Below are 18,725 nucleotides of genomic sequence, written 5' to 3' on the forward strand. Positions count from 1 at the left end.
TCTTCTTCTGTTGGTCAAGACTGCTACGATCATTCGGCCAAAACTGTTGTTTAAGTTCTAAGGTTTATTAGGTTCTTCTTCCCTTACTTCTAATAGCCATAATTACATAAGTTTATTTGGCCAGCTTACAAAAATTGTGAATAATAATTCAAAAATTCTAAAGGATGCCTTCGTAAGAGAAGGGTCTGGACCATTCCATCATCCTTCAGATTCGTTAACATATACTTAATACAATAATACTAAGTTTATTATCAATCAATACACGCCACTATATCACGACTACAATATACCGCTATTCATATTAATTGCCGTAAATACATAACCAAGAAAATAAACGTTAAAAAAATAAAATAAAACAAAAGATTATTTAGTAGAAGTGGGAGTGAAATAATTATGATTATTTGATAAATATACTAAAATAACAGCAAAGAAATACTTCTTGAGAATTAAACTTATAGGTCTTATATAATTATAGAAAGTAAAAAGTGTTAATGAAAGATAACGAATACCCTACCTAAATTATACATGTAATTAAATATGGAAAAATCAATACAAATTGGAAAAGTCAAAAGGGTAATGAAAAATCGAACGGTAACAGAAGACGTAGTTTAATAGACTAGCGAAGTAGTGATAAAATTATGTTGTAAAAACAAGCCTGTTTTGCAATGTAATTGTATTAAATTTATTAGCCATTGGTTTGTCATGATCAGGTACAGATTAGTCTAGTTCTGGATACGTTTCCTTGGTTATATGTTTATATCATTGTTGGGGATATTTTCACACATTCGATAATTTCTTTTTTTTTGTGGTACTTTTTAAGCTAGCCATATTTTTTCATTAGATTAAATAAAGAATTAAAGAAAGAATTAAAGAATTTATATGTTTCATTTGAATCGGTAGTTCACTGTGGATATTTGGGCAAAAGTACAAAAAGAATTTTTGGCCTAGTGATGTCTCAGGTCCTAGGTAGGTTCTCAAAAAAGGGTACTTTGACCGATAGCAAAAAAACGGCTTCCTCCACTTCCTCCGCGGAGCCGGAGCACTTTGAAACATTCACTAAACACTAAGAACACTAAATCCTCACAGTGGAAACAGATTTCAAGTTTTTTTCTGTTGGGACAACAGAATCCGGCGGCGGAGGTTGGAGGCCCGTTGGGCCCGGAAGGTCTAACGGAAGGTGAAAACGGCGAAGCCGGTCAGTGGTCTGTAACCAATAGAAAAGTGTTCGAATATGTGTCAATCTATGACCGAATATCAGAAATAATCTTTGATGTTGCCAATGGACGATTGACCAGAGATTTCTTACTTTGAAGAAGAAAGAAGAAGAACGTTTCATGTTGGATGGCTTTTTTCTGTGGGGGTAAGCACCATATTAGTCTGCCATTTTAGTTTAGCTTGTGAATAAGTGGATTGGATGTTAAGAGAATAGTTTTCTGCGTGTTAAAAACTTGATTTGCATTGAAAGTAGGAATTAAAAAAAATTATCTGGTGTTGACTGGACGGTTACGTTTGCTTGCAAGTTTTAACATGCCAAAACCACAATATTTTCAAAGCAAACAATGGAATAGAGAAGGTATGGATTGGATTACAGGATTTATAATAATTTGACGATAACTTCATGTAGAACGCGACTATCGTGGTGGTGACAGCAGACGGGTAACGTTTAAGCCTGGTCGTCAGGGTGGAAATCAGTATAGTAGGAACCATTGGGGCAATGCTTTACGAGAACACTTAGAAGATGAAGATATTGATATGGGCATTAGTTCCGGCGCTCGTCACCGTTTTAGGAGTGGCAAGAAAAAGGGAAGAAAAGGATCTCCGGGGCCAGCCCAATTTAGAAAGTTGTTGGAAGCACCATCAGGGTGGTATAAAGTTATGGTAAGTTGTTTTTGGAATAATGCAGTTGGGACTTTCATCGGATGACAATTTCTAGATACCATACGGGGAGAAATATGAAAAAAGTTTTCTTCAGAGGCTCTTGTTGGAAAATGTTTCACCATTCCCATTTATGCCTATGGCAGTAAGTTGTGTGTAAAATCTTCAATTCATTTGTATTTAATGTTTGATTTTAGTGGCAGACAAATGGCAATACAAGCATTTTTTATGTTGATGATTTTAAACTGGCAGAGAAATTATTAAGTTTAGATAAAAAAGTGCAGCTTCCAAATGGTTTTAAATTGTTTGTGAGGGTTCATCCAAGTAGCCCCAATGTAGATATGACCGACGTGGTTAAAGAACGAATGAAACAGGTTATGGCAAAAAGATACAATGCAGAAACAAAGGCATTGGATTTGACCAAATTTCATGCTGACCCAGATTTTCAAGATTTGTTCTGCCCTCTTTTTAAACCCATTGTGTTTTTTGCTGTTATTGATATCATATCGGAAAACATACCTGATTTGGAAGCATTAAATTTAACTGACAATAGGATAATGGCATTGGGCTTTTTGAAGAAGTTGCCTATGAAGATTCGCAATTTAAAAATTCTATATATTGGTAATAATAAGGTTAGTTCAGGTTGGAGCGGCTAAATCATAAGTTAGGTTCAATGATTTAATTGGACATGCTATGCCTTGACAGACAGCAGGTGGAGGCCTGGATTAAATTAATTCAAAGAATTTTTTTTATTGTATTTCCAGTGTTTTTTAAAATTGTATTTTGTTTCGATAATTACAAAAATTGATAGCTAGAAAAAAGACAATACTATTTACACACTTTATTTCATCGTATAAAGTTATAGCTTTATACTAAATTTACAATATCTAGAAAATCTTGTTAAAAAGCTATAAAAAGAATTTATTATAAATAATTATTATTGATTGAAGAATTATTGGAAACATATAGTTCCTTAAAATTACTTTTTAAATCTTCCTTTTTTCTACCACCTCTAAAGTAATTGGTTTTTTACACTGATTCATCATTACACTTTTCCGCCTTTTCTGGTTTATTGGGTTCAGTTGAACCACTAGGAAAATCAAGTGAGTTATCTATTATATTTGAAGGACTTTAGATTAGATTAGAAAGATATTTTTATTTGTAATTTTCTTTTAAAACATTAGATTTATAAGTTGATATCCCTTTTTTTTTGTTATGTACTATACACTATATTGGCAGCCAGAGAACTGATCAAGATTGTGTTTTTATTATCAAAATTGCTGGTTTGAGCTGCACTATGTCTTACTAAAATATTTTTAGTGTGAATAGTTGATAATCTTTAATAAAACCCTTGGGCTTTAGATAGTGCCCTTTTTTTATGTTTATTTAGTTTAGATTGATGAGATTACTATTTATCATAAACTAGATGCATAACACACATAAAAACTTAAATTATAAAAAATTATAAAATTATAAAATGCTTTCAAAATTGAAATACGTCAATCACCCTAAGACAAAGGACAACACCAATTAAATACCTTATAGATAGAACCAATGAAATCATAGAACAGCTGCTCATTTTTGTGTTTGTGATGAGTTTGCATCTGTATGTCAACTGTTGTTTTAGCTAAGAGATATTTCACAGTTGGATGCCCTCATTGGTTTACCTTTAATTGAACTTGTATTAGACGGAAATCCTCTGTGCGATAGGTTCAAGGAACAAACTATCTACATAAGGTATGTGTTTCAGGTGTTTTAAGAGAATACCTAATTTGATTTATTGGTTGAGCTTCAACAAAATTAAAGTAACTAAATCTTTTAGAAAGGGAAATGCAGTTAATTTAATTATGTGCAATGAAATTTCAATTTTCTTAATATTAAATTAGATGAATAGGTAAATCAGATATGGCAGAAAGGCAAATGATTTGAGAGTAGAACATTACATTACATTTATGTGTGGTGTTTTGAAAGTTTTTGGGAATATTCAAAAGCAGTTGCTCCTAAATGAAACTAGGCTGTGGTTGTATAGTTGTTCCTGCACCTTCTATCGGTTCTTTTGTGAAGGAAGCCTATGCTTCAAGTAGACAGTGTACTGGATGGTGTTAAACACAGTGCCTGAAGCAGATCTGCAGGTATAGCCTGTTTGAATCTTTAAAGGCTTTCATTAAAAGTCTTCTCATGCAGAAGTGAAGAGTGAAAAGGTTAAAACACCTATATACTGTCAAAAAAAAAGCTGGCATACTCGTCTAGTACTGTTGTAGGTACAGGAATGGTTAAAATTAAATAGCAGTTTTAAAAGAAGCATGTCTCCCTTGAGCAATTAGCTATTGAAATGTCCTTACTTGTATATTGGCTGTTAAAAATAGTTTTACTATTAAATCACTTGTCTTTGTTTCAGCATTTCAAATAACGTGAGAAATTTTGATGTTAGGAAAATTGAATTTTAATTGTAAAGAAATTTGGTCAGTGGTCGAGCTTTCCCTTTTTAATTAAAAGCCATTAAAAAAAATCCATAACCATTTTGTGTATAAGATATTAATGTTGACTTAATTTATGCTCTGAGCGAGTGTTCACAGGATTGTTGTAATGTATTTGAATGAGCCTCATCGGCTCATTATTTTCTGTCTACAGTGAAGTTAGGAAGCGATTCCCCCGATGTTTGAAGTTGGTAAGTTGTATTGCCTTGTATTGCGCTATAAATTTTTGCGTTGCGGCTCATTATTGTTAATATACTCTCAGGATGGCATAGAGTTACCTCCCCCAATAAGCTTCGACATAGCGGAAGAGACGCATCTCCCTGATCCTTGTCAGAAATTTCTCTGTAACAAGGAAGGCGAGCCGATTGTATGCCGTTTTCTTGAAGAATATTTTCGTATCTACGACTCGGAAAATCGGCAACCCTTGCTCAACGCCTACCATGAGCACGCCATGTTCTCGTTCACTACCGCCTATCCATATGGACTCGGTAAAGATAAAAATGTCGCATGGCTGAGTTGGTATAATACCGAGAATAGGAATTTGGTCAAAGTGCAAGATCGCGACAGGCGGTTCAAATTGCTTAAACAAGGACAGCTCAGTGTTGTTTCCTTTATTCAGGATATGCCTAACACTAAGCACGACATACACAGTTTCACATTCGCCCTCACATTTTTTACGGTGAGTTAACTTTATGGTAAAATATAAGTTATTGCGTTTTGAAAAATTAACAACTTTGTTGATTTGTATTTAATGTTTGGAAAATGGAAAATTATTGTTCGGATATGGTTTTTGTTTTTAGCCGCAAATGATATGTCTGACAGTAACGGGCATATTTAGGGAACTTAAAACCGGTCATAAAATACCTCCTACAAGATACTTTTTCCGAACGTTAGTGATAGTTCCCGCTGGTAGTGGGATATGCATAGCAAATGAGCAACTCCACGTGACTAACGCGACTTCCGAACAAGCGCAGGTACGATCAGGCTTTTGCAATGAAATGGTGATATTATTTTACTGCAATATCATAGCATTTTTTTTTACTTCCTACTCTAAAATACTCAAATATGCTTGTGGAACAGGTAGATATTAGTGCTTACATTGAAATCTAATTTTATAAATCTAGATTAAAAGGAAACATACATACTAACTTAGGAAAGTTATATATTTAAACAAAAAGATCTTATTGCAACAGTATTAATAATAGATAAATCTATAACAAAACTTTTTTTTCTACTCCCGTCTGTAAAATACGTAATTACCCACCGATCTAGTGTGCGGGAAGCGTCACTTTACCACGTCAGTTTCGTTTTCCATGAATCCGAGCCACTTCGGACATTTCCGGGATTTTACCGCACGGATTTGGGAGCAATCGGGTGTTTTCGGAGATATTTCCCACGCTTTGAATTTTGACGTTTGTCAATTCTGACGGTCATGTCAGTGAATGTATTCGTGTTGTTTTGCGAAAATCTACCCAAAAAGTAACGGTCGTAGAAAAAGTATAGTATGCACCACGTTCGGTAAACTTTTTAACTCACTGGTTTATTAAAAACTCGATCCGCTGCGCTCCGCTCGTGTCAAACTCGTGAGTCAAATGCCGTTTACCGCACTTGTTGCGTAATATACTATTATGAATCGGTTACAGCTTCGAAGCATACTGTTCAGAGGTGAACAGCTTAATATAATATCACGGAATAGTTTTTGTTGTGTTTTTCTGAACACAATTTTCGGAATGTGTATTGAAATTCTACCAATTAAATGACTGTTTGTACTAACATTATTTAAAGTATAATATATATATCAAACACAGCCGACAGAACAGTGCCCTCCTGGTACTTCTTATGTTGAATTCACCCAACATTGCATTATAAAAGATCATAAAAGATATGAGCTTCATCAATTTTTTTTCGGACATTTTCAATCATGTGACAATTAATTTCTCTCAAAATGCTTAGGGTTTTTAATCCTAAGGCTTTAAATCGTTTACTCACGGTGCTCCGATAATGGATGCTAAGCGTTGCTTACTGATGTATTTCTAGATCCCTACATTGAAATTTTCTATCAAGAACTAAATTATTTTTATGACATTTGATTACATCTAGTTTTCACAAAACCACACTGTAACACTAGTTAAGTTTTTCTGTTAAGTTACATAATCTTCAATTCTCTTAATAATCTTAAACAGTTTAAAGTCATACTTTTAAATGTCAAAGCTAAACTTATAGAAAAAACAGTGCTGTGATTTAGCGTTAAGTGGATGTTTGAATTTCATAAAATTAAATTTTGGGGTAACGCCGTTTTTTTTTGTATTGGTACTCTGTTTTACTTATGAAAAATGCCTCTCAGCATCTTTTTAGAACTTTAAAAACCGCGCGTATGTTAATAATCTCCAAGAGAAACGATTGTGTATTTTATCTTTTTGAGCAGTATTAATACCAATATTTTTCAAATTATTATGAAAATGTGCTACTGTTACTGTTTTAAAATCAGCCAAAATCGTTGGGATTTGTAACGGTGAAATTAAAGGAGTCACTGCTTGTAAATTTAGGGAACTGAAAATTTATTTAGTCGAAAATGACGATTAAAAATTTACACGTTTTTATTCACTATAGATAACACTGATAATCTATGTAACATCTGTTTTTTATGCCACTTGAATATGTATATTTCCTGTACAGTTGAATTTTTTGACTGACTGGCCAGCAAGCGATAGTTCGTTTTTGTAGCGCAGCAGCAGCGCAGCAATCGTTTCTCGACAGGCGACATTTGTAGATAGATAGATATATAGAACTTTATTTATCTGGAACTTTTACAAGTTAAGGTTTTATCATCCCGATAAATATTTATAAATGTTAATAAACCATAAATATCACAGGCTATATACATAACCACACATAACCGTAATCGCTCTATTTTATAATTTAAAAATGCTGGTACTGTGTCCCCATAATGAAACGGCATAAGAATTTTTTTCAAGATTTGCATTTTATTTTTATTTAAGAGAAGATTATGGACACCAAAATATCTTTCGGCTAGAACAGACGAAGTTTCAATGTTGCCGCTGGAGGTAACAAATGTCGTGTCATCCGCAAAGCGGGAACATTTGACAGAAATCATATAATTAATTACTCAAATCGTTCGCATGTACGACAAATAGCGGACTCAAATGTGCGCTTTGCGGTACTCCAGATTTTAGTTCCTGGGCGTTTGAAATTTGGTTGTTAAAGAAAACCAGTTAAGATCAATTTTTTAGATAAATCTCGAGAAGTTTCAAACACTATTCCACAATGTTCTAATTTTTGTAATAAAACGCCGTCAAAGGCGTTGGACAAATCGCATATAGTGTAATGACACTTCGTTTACGTTTTTCAGAAAAATGCACCAATCTGCTCTCTAAAACTTTCTCCATTATCTTCCCAAATGTTGTAATAACACTTTATTCTTTAGGAAGCGTTCAAGGGACCTTCGATAGTACCGGCTCCCGTGCCAGGCACTTCAGCTCCTCCCTCTACTCCGGAGGCGGTTGTGCCAGTGCCGGTCGCGGCGCCCGTGCTCTCCGACGCAGCAAAAAAAGAATTGATCGAGCAGATCGCCTTGAAAACGGGAATGAATTTGGAATATTCTATTCAGTGAGTCGCGAAAAAATAATTTTGAAAAAGTGTTTTATTTATATATTTCGTTTTTTAAATGTCAGATGCTTGGAGGGAAACGAATGGGACCTTTTCCGGGCCTTCGCCGCCTTCGAAACACTTAAGAGTCAGGGATCCATCCCACCTCAGGCTTTTGTAAAATGATATATGGATTTTGCGCAAAGCAATAGTTCTTGTAGTTTTGGTTAATTTATTCTGGTTGTAAATGTTGTTATCGGTTACATATTTAGTATGCCAATCGATTGCACTGATGCCTGTATATAGATAGATATATATATATATGGTGTATATAATATGATGGTTACTATGTACATTTTAACATTTTCTGTTGATGAAAGTTGGAGTAATATAGCTTTATCAAGGAAGGAATTAATTGGTTGCTATACTGCTTTTTGCTACGGTTTGAAAATTTTACATTATTCCAACATTCAGATTATCTGAAATTATGTACAGAGATGGTTGTTCCTCTTGGAATGCGATAAGGTATGGGAAGGAAAAAGGAAAAGTTACCCTAGAAAAATTTTCTTTCCTAAAATTATTCGAACTGATTATGAAGAATAATTTTTTAAGTTTTTTTCTTTTCTCTTCTCGTCTCCTTAGTTGATCCAATTGAATTTTTGTTCTTTGCTTTGTATATTTTCTATTCCATCTTTTTCAACAATGTTTTAATTTTTTTTATATATATAATAAAAGAAATGTGAGCAGTATATTTTTAATAAATTTTTTTAAGTAGTGTGTTTTATTATCAGCTTCCAAAAAATCAATTAAATTTACTCTTTTTTTATTGGAATCAAAAATATATTCATCATGTTTATCAGCAACTTCAAAACAGTTGAAGCTAGATGTTGGGCGACATACATCGTAAATTTTCGTCATAACACAAATATAGTTATGAACAGGGTGTTTTATTTAAAATATCGAAGTTGTTATAACTTCTAAGTACATATGGAAATAGCGCTTTAACATAAATCTCGTAATATTTAATAACTATAGCAAATATTTTATTACGCTGAATTCTGTAGCACAACTTTTCTCGGTTTATCATGATGTTATGGTGGATGCTCTAAAAATTTGATTTTTTTTTTCGGCACCGTGGACTATTTATAACGTAAATTATTGTTGCGAAAAGTATTATCAATTGCTAATGGTCTTAGAAAAAGTATAGTATGCAGTCGTAGCTAAAATAGCCTTTATCAAACTTGCTGAATAACATACTATAAAATAACTTCAAAATAAGAAAAAAAACACTTTGGATCATTTGTACTGCGTTGATTGCAATAAATTAGGAATCGTCCATAATTATTATAAAAAATAAATTATTAAAAATTTGCAAAATATTGGCTTGACTTGCTTTCAAACTCAAGGGAAAATGCTTTAAATCAATGTCAACGTGTTTACACTATGAATTACTTCTTCACAATGTGTTTGATATAAAAATTTTTGGCTAGTTGACTGCAGGTACTTAAATGAAATCACCTGTTGGCCAAACATTCCCAAAGGTAAAATTTATAATACGTGTTATTAACTTCAAGGTGAGTAAATAATTAGTCGGTTTGAAATAGATGCGGGTGAAAATTTTTTAATTTTTTGTGGTTTATATAAACCGTCCGATAAAATTTTCTTCACGGTGAAAATATTTTTATCGGGTACGGCACCATTAAAGTACTCAATGGCGAATAGATTGTTTTACGAGGGTTGCTACTTCCGCATATATCATTTACAACTGTAATAATTATTCCAGATTTATAAACAGCCTTTGACAAGCTTACAATTTTTGAACTTTTTAATAATATACGGAATGATAAATATTTAAAAATGTAATTTTTACAGTATGTTAACAATTTTTGCGGATTTTGTTAAAATTTGGGGATAAGGACCATTAACTTTTTTGCAATTTTTGTTATTTGAATAAGCCATTTTTAAAATCAAAATTGTCTAAACAAAAACGTATTTTTATTATATTTTTCTTTTTTTCTCAAGCCGAACGCTGGGGCATGCTTTTAAACCATGCTGTACAGGGGTAGGCGAAAAAAAAGGATATGGTGTTGATTTTATTGACTAACTTTATTGAAAATCGATTACTTATTACTATATCACTTTCAACGAACTTAATTTCGCAATTTGCTGAATATCACAGAAATATCAAGTATTAGCTTGTATAGTTAAAGCTTCGAGGCTGTTGAGCAAGATAAAACAATATATACAACGGGACAAAGCGCAAAGTCACCACGGCCGCCAAATACTCGAAGAGCTGCTGGATTCGCTCTCGTTGTCACTTATAGGAGACGGCGAACCCCTGGACGAAGGTGGACTTAGCGGCATCGTAAAATTTCGATCGCTTCCGTAGCCAGATCCCACGGAGATCACCAAAGGAGCGGCGGTGGTGTTGTTCATTTCGTTCAGACGTTGACCCAGATGGGTCATCAGTTTTTTCCCCAAACGAATGTCGACGTCAGGAGTCGAAGCTAAAGTTTTCGATACCTCTCGAGCGCAAGTCGTATATCCCGCCCTGAACCTGTCGGCTTCTGCCACCGGGGTGCTCAACTGTTGCTTGCGAAGCTTATGAAGGTGGCTGACGGTCAGTTCCAATATATCAGCCTTTTCTAATTTGGCCGCGTTTTCACCTTCCGTCACTAACGCCGCGATCATCAACTCTTTCAACTCTTCAAGGCAGCGGTTGATACGTGCCCGTCGTTTACGTTCGAGTAGCGGCTTCATCACTTTCCGGTACTGCATAGTCCTGGACATTGGAGCCGCGTCGTACGACTGATTATGGAAACGTTCGAAAGACATCGCAAAAACACTAACAAAACTCTCGTCACTAATTTTTATTACGTCCGTACGCTTCGAGCGCTAGACTCAATATGACTGACGGCATAGATAAGCGTTGGTTTTATAAGAAGGGACGGGGGACCAGGTGCTTAGCCCTGTGGAACGCTATCGTGGGAATGTGTATCGGAGTGCGTCAGAACAGTTAAGGGAATTATGCGTAAGGGGCATATGCTTTTTGACGGAGGGTATTATAATCGGAGCGGCCAGAATGTGGGAACGTGTGCTTAGCACGTGAAGGTCGCGCGCGGATATTTTGCGTTGTATATTTACGTTCAGGATTTTTAAATTTTTGATTTTTTTTCTACGGCGAACAACCCGACACGACCTTCGGATTGTTTACTTTAAAATACACCGCTGGACATTCGAAGCGGGCGAGAAATTTGTCAACCATTCTCAGCGGTCTATTAATGCTAAATAAAAAAACATACTATACACGAAACCACTGAGAAATTTGCAATTTTACAAGTGCGGTAAATAACTTATAAAGTTTACCGAACGTGTTGTATAATATACTTGTTCTACGACCGTTAGTTTTTGGGTACAATTTCACAAAACATAACGAATTACATTCACTGACATGACAGCCAAAATTCAAATTCAAGACGTGCTGTAAAATCCCGGAAATATCCGAAGTGGCTCGGATCCGTGGGAAAGGAAATTCGCGTGGCAAAGTGACGCTTCCCGCACGCTAGTTCGGTGTATAATTAGGTATTTTACAGACGGCAGTAAAAAAATAGTGTATTATGCAACAAGTGTGGTAAACGTCATTTGACTCACGAGTTTATTTGACACGGGCGGAGCGCAGCGGAGCGAGTGTTTAATAAACGAGTGGGTTAAAAAGTTTACCGAACGTGTTACTTACTATACTTTTTCTACGACCGTTAGTTTTTGGTTACATTTTCCCAAAACAGTACGAATAAATTCACCGACATGACTTTCAGAATTGACAAACGTCAAAATTCAAAGCATGGGAAATATCTCCGAAAACATTCCGTTGCTCCCAAACCCGTGTGGTAAAATCCCGGAAATGTCCGAAGTGGCTCGGATTCGTGGGAAACGAAACTGACGTGTTAAAGTGACGCTTCCCGCAAGCTAGACCGGTGGGTAATTTGGTATTTTACAGATGGGAGTAGAAAAATATATTTTTTTGTAAAACGACCCGCCGCGAGAACCGTTCTAGAACTTTAATGCCCAGTCGCCCAAACGTTTTTCGACACATCGAATGCTTGTAAAATTTGAGAAATTAATTACTACGGTGGGTTGAAACAAAACTTGTAACAGAAATTACTTAGGGTCTATAATATCCGAATTATGTCACCGTATATAAAACTTTTGTTCCTAATATTCGTTAATAATTCGTTGATAAATTAGAGATAGCATTTTTTTGCAAATATCGAATTTTACCCCGCTTGCTGCAGTCTGTGTATAAAAAAATGTTTTCGCATTTTGGCGGTGTTGTCAATGAAGAATTGGATTTAATATGATTTTCAATAGTTTTTTCTACTCCCGTCTGTAAAATATCTAATTATACACAAATATAGTTTGCGAAAAGAGACACTGCCACGGATCCCAGCCACTTCGGACATTTCCGGGATTTTTCCGCATGTGTTTGGGAGCAATCGGATGTTTTCGGAGATTTTACCGCACGGCTTGAATTGTGACGTTTGTCAGTTCTGACGGTCATGTCAGTGAATGTATTTGTATTGTCTTGCAAAAATGTACCCAAAAACTAATAGTGGTAGAAAAAGTATAGTATGCAACACGTTTGCTAAACTTTTTAAGTAACTCATTTACAAAACGTGTTGCATAATATATTATTTTGTTTGGTATTTATTTTTAGACACTTATATGTATGCTGATGTATAATTTTTACTTTAATTGTCATCTCTGTTCTGTAGATGCTACAGGAAAAGTGAAAACTGACTTTAGGCTTCACCACTGATCAATTCTTTTTAATTTTTTTAATTTAGTTAGAGTACTTTATTTATACTACTTTACTACTTTACTTCCTTGTATAAAATACATAATCATTTTACCACTTGAGTCTCGCTTCACACGGATCCGAACCAATTTGGACATTTTCGGAGATATTATCGCACATATTCATTTCCGAAATGATGTATCCACATGTACGGTCAAAATTGTGCCAAAAATAGTCTTCAATCTATTTTTTAACTGCGTTTATTTAAAAAAAAATGACTAATTTTTACAAACCTTGTATGACAGATTCTCCGTGATGAGGTTTAATTTCAAAAAGAGTTGAAATTTGAAACGCACCTAATGTAAAATACAATTTACTAAAAACATTTCATGCCGTTAAAATTTTTGAAAAAGTATCCTAAACACCTTTGTTAAACTTATGAGATATTTTTACATCCGTAACTGGCCGTTGTTTGCTCACCAACCTTCCGATAATCACAAATTATTTTGAGCAGTGGTCGGATTTAGGGGATTTCCGAAAAAGGTCTATCTTAACAATAACCTATTACCTGGAAAAAAGGTAACATCATCAAATCAAGTCAAAAGTCAATTTTAGGGTTTTAATATTTTTTGTTTTAAAATCTGTTCTCGCTGCTTTGAAGATGTTTATTTCAACATTATTTCAGACTATTACTAAATTAATAATTTTCTCTGGTTTTGAGAAACAAACTAGATGGATCCAAAAGATTCAAGTCACGTCGTGATTCTGTAGCTCTTCCTGACTTGATGTATATTTTAATTCAGTGGCGTTACAATATTGTTCATATATTAATAATTATGCTGCCACCGTAACATTGAGACGCACTGGGCCCAGTCAGCTCGCCCTATTCTGACTACTATGGGATAGAAAGATTATAGATCATCTCTACATCAGCAGTGTTCTCAAGAGAACAAACAAGACTTTATACCACTAGAAGTGATAGTTTATGACAACTGATAGAGCAATCACTAAAATTACGAACGAATAGTACATTTGAAGACAACAAAATGATTTTTTCTAACCAAATTACCACAGGTAAAACTTCAGTTGGTCAAAAGGCGTCAAATGAGTCCAAGCTAAAACTTTACGTAGCCAGAAGGCGTCACATGAACCCAAAGTTTAAATTTTATGAAGTCGGAAGGTGTCACATGAACCCAAGCTAAATCTTTATTTGGTCATAAAGTGTCACATGAGGCCAAGCTGAAACTTTACGTAGCCTGAAGGAGTCACATGAGCCCCAGCTAAATCTTTAATTAGTCAGAAAATGTCATATGAGTCCAAGCTAAAACTTTACATAGCCAGAGGGCTTCGCATGAGCCTAAACTAAATTTTTACTTAGCCAAGTTAAAATTTTACATAGTCAGAAATTTTGTTCGTATATTGATAATTACTAGGCGCTAACAGGTTCATGTTTATAAAGAATTAAAAATGATTAATTGGTAAAGGAAAAACATTTGACTTCTTTGAAATTTTTGAATAAGTAGCCGAGAAATATCGATGTTAAACGTGAGAGGCGATTTTTTCATATCAAATAGAACGAATATAATGGATGATGATATTTTACACTCCGTAATTGGTCGTTGATTACGCAGAGGCCTTCCGATACCATTAACCACAAATTATTTTGGCAGTTCTCGGATTTGGGGGATTTCCCAAGAAGGCTTATCTCAACAATATCCTGCTACCTGGAAAAAGGTAATATCATCAAATAAAGTCAGAAGCCAATCTTAGAGCTTTAATATTTTTGGTTTTAAAATATTTGCTATGCTGTTTTAAAAATGTTTATTTTCTCCCAAGGGATTTTTGAATTTATTTTTTAAACGAATTAGTGGTATAAATTTCCAACGTATAATAATAATAATATTTTAGAAACGGAAAATATGACTTATATTATTTTCATTATAAAGGTTTTTATCACTTTAATTTATTGATTTGAAGAATTTTTGGTTTTCGCAAATGAGAAATCTTGTATCATCAATTAATTATAATTACAAAGCAACTCCCCCATATTTTTATTGTCTTCTAATAACGTGGCGAAAAGACTTCTATACTGCTATTAGTTGCGTTATCGCTAGAACATTTATTTTTTTCCTTTCTAAAATTGCCCTTTTTTAATTTAGAAAAACAGTTTTTTGTTTAATCATAAAAAATGAAAAAAGATACTTTTTTCTTGTAAAAACTATTGGCGCGCTTGGTAGTCAACTGTTGAATCAAACAAAATCGGCCATAAGATTGTTAGCATGTTTATCAGAATCGATTTTTCGAACAGTTTGATGTCTCTTTTCCCTTAAAGTGTGGGAGCTTACTTTTGTAACACCCTGTATTGAATAAATAAAAATCATCTCAACGTTAAATTGGTAAGAGAGACAGAGAGGCAGCGAGTATGTACGGCTTGGGAAAAAAGTAGACAGCTGTTGATTTGCGAATGACCCAGCGAACGGTAGTTACGGAGAGATCTATTAAAGCGTGCCTAGCACGCGTTCCCACGGTAAGTCTATACACGCTCGGAATGTCATATTAAATAGCCGACATATGCGGGCACGATAACTACATGTTATCCATGTACGGAAACGCCGAACTCAATCGAGTATCAAAGACGGTTGACATCTACAGAAATTGACCCTTTAGTAAGGATGATGTCCCACTTACACTTAAGGAAATATCTTACTTTAGAATAATGCCAAAAGTAAGTTTTATATTATATTTATATTATTCTTATTAAGTAAAGTAACCATTTATTTCAAAAAAATTATTAACTTCAAGTCAAGTTTGATTGTTTGTTTCAGGTATCGACTAGGTGCGCACTATTTCTGAGGTATATAATGTTTTGTTGCATTTATATCTCATATTTATTTATTTATAGATAAATGTTATATAGAAATAACAGTTCTCAAACAGAATTCAAAGTATTTTTAACAAAAATAATAAAATTTATATATAGGTAATATAGGTAATAAAAAAATGAACAAATCGTACTCAATTAATAAGTAGAATAATGCTAATCCTTAAAAACCACGATTATGCTTTTCTTTTAATTATCACTCAGGTACTTATTTATTATGTATAATAATTGTATTGCAAAAAAAAAACAGGTAACGTTTACCAGTTTTGCCCGCAAAATTTCAGCAATTACATACGTTAATTACATTAACGTCCCACCTATCGGACATATTTGCTAATTATCTTTACTTTAGGTTAATGTTACTATGTTGGTAAAAAATCTATACTTATTTTTGCATTTTCCTGCAAAGTTAATGAATCTTTAATATTTTTAATTTTGCGTGAATATGTTTAAAAATTATCTACTACACTGACACATTTATTGATAGAAAAATCTACTAAATCATTCTAGAAATACAAACACGAGATATTAGTTACCCCGTATATCACGATATATATATTTTTTAAATGTAGGTTTACCTAATAGGGATGCCGAAGAGCGATTGATTTATTGCAATTGCAATCCCGAATTGATCCTTATTATTAATAATAATTGATAATAATAATAAGTTAATAATTATCAACATTAATTTTTTCATATTTCCAACAGAAAAGGATTGCTAACAATGGGGTTTGTGGTGTGTTTCTTTAGCTGATTTATATTAATAGGTCAATGCAGTGTTCTATTTGTTTATTATTATTGATTATTGTATTGATATCATTTTTTGATGATGGAACAATATTTTCTTTAGAATTTACAATACTTTAATTTTGTCGGAAACCTGACTAAAATAACCGGAAACGTCTGAAGGGCGTTAAAACAGAAAAAAATATAAATCCTTCTAACAAAAATATGTATATGTCAGAAAATAGTATACGAGGTGTATTCAAAAAGGAAAGTGACTTTTAAGTTTTATCAAAAAGTATTTATTTATTCGTCAAAATTAATGTTGTCCCCTTCAAAGTAATCTCCCCAGATATAATACACTTATGCTAACGTTTCTCCCAATCGCAATCCATGATTGTGGTTTTGTTTTTGACCAAAAAGTTTGATACAAGCAACGATGAGTGAGCAGGTGAATTATCGTGATTCAAAATCCATAAATTGTTTTCGCACAACTCCGGACGTTTTCTTCGTATTGCTTCTCGCAAACAGCGCATAACTCTTTATAGTAAGTAAAACCCTGACATTTGATCGAAGTTGGATAGCTTTTTTTGGACTTAGCGATTCTGGGTTCTTCCATTCGGACGACTGGCATTTGGTTTCGACGTCATAACCATATATCCATGATTCGTCATCAGTTATAACCTTTTTGAGCGTTGCCGTTTCAGAACAAATTTTACTGCTACGCGTCTCATCCCCAAAACTTCGGAAAAAATTGCATGGTACGAGCCAATAGCGATGCTGACGTCTTCAGCCACTTCTCTAATAGTGATTCGATGATTTTTTAACACCATCTATTTCACTTCTTCAACACTTTTATCAGTTATTGACGTGCTGGGGTTCATGATCGCAGTCTTCTCGGCCATCTTGGAACAGCTTGTACCACTTATATCCATTTTTTTACTCAAAGTGTTTTCCGTCTCACAAAAAAGTAAACATGCAAACTGCCTGAAACTGTGAACATATGTTAGGGATATGTGTACCAACATAACAAAAAATATATATCGAAGATCGAATGTACGTAGCCCGCCTAATTACAAAAGTCACCTTATTTTTTGAACACACCGCATATATATAGTATAAATAAAATAAATTTTCGTAATGACCGAATTTTATAAAAAAAAATAGAGAAACATATATTTATTGTTTTAAAAAATGCTCTTCATAGAAGAACGATAGAAACGATTCCACGAACCATCAAAAAATGCCGAAATTGAGAAATAATATGAAACAATCTCTGATTACAGTTGCCTGCCATTACCATTAAAGGGCACTACAAAGAAAACCATCCCTATCGCTAATAGTATAGCAGTAGTACTAGTAAAACAATTGTTTGGACATTGTGAAATGGTACACTAAGATATAGTATTGCTGCTAACTGTATCCTGATGCCAAAAGGTCAACAATCATTTATAAAATTAGTTTATACTACTTTTTCTTAAATTGTTAGCGATATTTTCTCTTCTCCTTTAGCATTGGTCGATTATTTTTCGGCCGCAATTGATTTATAACAACATCAAATACACAATTGGAAAAACAGAGTTAAATATTTGCCGATAAGGAAATCCCCAGTCATTGGGCCAGGATTTTGTCTGTGTGTTAAGTGTTTTCGTTATCTGCGTCGTCGAAAAACAAGTGAAGTGGCGAGTGGTATTTTTCCATTAAATTATATAAGAATAAAAGATGGCGCTTAGTTCCTGGTAGTGAGAAACGCCTTTAGTTTCTTTTAAGTACGCTGTTTCCTCACTTTCCTTAAGGGGCTACAATTTTTATGCCCGAACATCTAAAACAAATTAAAATTATAAAAACCGTAGATGTAAACCTTAAATTATTTTTTGAACTCTTCGTTTTCTATAAAACCTTTATTTTTGATAGACATTTTGTGATAATTATCAATATCAGAGCAAAATTTATTTGTCACGTCGCCGTCGATAAGAAGCATTGGCTGGCAAATATTAAGCTCGAGGTCAACAAAATATAAAAATAATTATTTCGAATTAAATATCGCTCATAAAATGTTTAGTCCTTACGTACCTACGCACATAGAAATGACAGAATTAGAGTTGTAACATATGTTAAGTGGGTATATCACAATATGTCATTAAGATTTCACAGGCAATATATATAATAAAATTCAGCATCTTAAACGAAAATGCCATGTTAGTCTGTCTCAATATTTATCGTTTTGACTTTCGACGAACCCTCCCCAATAACACTTTAACGATATATTACCTATTGTTATTGGCTAATGCCATTAACAAAAAAATTATTTCTACTTTAGTGACAAGGCAGGGGTGGGCCAACTATATCTCTTTCTTTCTGATATGTT

At 33.8% G+C, this 18,725-nt stretch overlaps 2 protein-coding genes across 2 annotated transcripts; one reads left to right on the top strand and one right to left on the bottom strand.

Annotated features, from left to right (window-relative positions):
• Nucleotides 1–1,367: 1,367 nt before the first annotated feature.
• On the top strand, nucleotides 1,368–8,700 carry LOC132699724 (nuclear RNA export factor 1). The gene is made up of 10 exons (XM_060666589.1): nucleotides 1,368–1,573; nucleotides 1,625–1,878; nucleotides 1,934–2,020; nucleotides 2,073–2,507; nucleotides 3,503–3,612; nucleotides 4,507–4,543; nucleotides 4,615–5,031; nucleotides 5,153–5,326; nucleotides 7,798–7,979; nucleotides 8,045–8,700. The coding sequence occupies exons 1-10, from the start codon at nucleotides 1,528–1,530 to the stop codon at nucleotides 8,142–8,144; spliced, it is 1,842 nt and encodes a 613-aa protein (XP_060522572.1). The 5' UTR covers nucleotides 1,368–1,527; the 3' UTR covers nucleotides 8,145–8,700.
• A 1,364-nt stretch (nucleotides 8,701–10,064) lies between these two features.
• LOC132699487 (enhancer of split m7 protein-like) lies at nucleotides 10,065–10,849 on the bottom strand. Its single transcript, XM_060666236.1, has one exon. It carries the CDS (start codon nucleotides 10,791–10,793, stop codon nucleotides 10,224–10,226), a length of 570 nt encoding a protein of 189 aa, XP_060522219.1. The 5' UTR covers nucleotides 10,794–10,849; the 3' UTR covers nucleotides 10,065–10,223.
• Nucleotides 10,850–18,725: the final 7,876 nt, after the last annotated feature.

This window comes from Cylas formicarius, unplaced genomic scaffold (genome assembly GCF_029955315.1).
Source record: "Cylas formicarius isolate icCylForm1 unplaced genomic scaffold, icCylForm1.1 PGA_scaffold_3__17_contigs__length_32017465, whole genome shotgun sequence".
NCBI lineage: Eukaryota > Metazoa > Arthropoda > Insecta > Coleoptera > Brentidae > Cylas > Cylas formicarius.

Excerpts from the sequence above, each read along its gene's own strand:
- LOC132699724 (XM_060666589.1), top strand. The coding sequence starts at position 1,528 with ATGCCAAAACCACAATATTTTCAAAGCAAACAATGGAATAGAGAAG. Across the intron at positions 2,021-2,072 it reads TCCCATTTATGCCTATGGCA|TGGCAGACAAATGGCAATAC; the intron begins GTAAGTTGTGTG and ends GTTTGATTTTAG. Across the intron at positions 4,544-4,614 it reads TCCCCCGATGTTTGAAGTTG|GATGGCATAGAGTTACCTCC; the intron begins GTAAGTTGTATT and ends ATATACTCTCAG.
- LOC132699487 (XM_060666236.1), bottom strand. The coding sequence starts at position 10,793 with ATGTCTTTCGAACGTTTCCATAATCAGTCGTACGACGCGGCTCCAATG.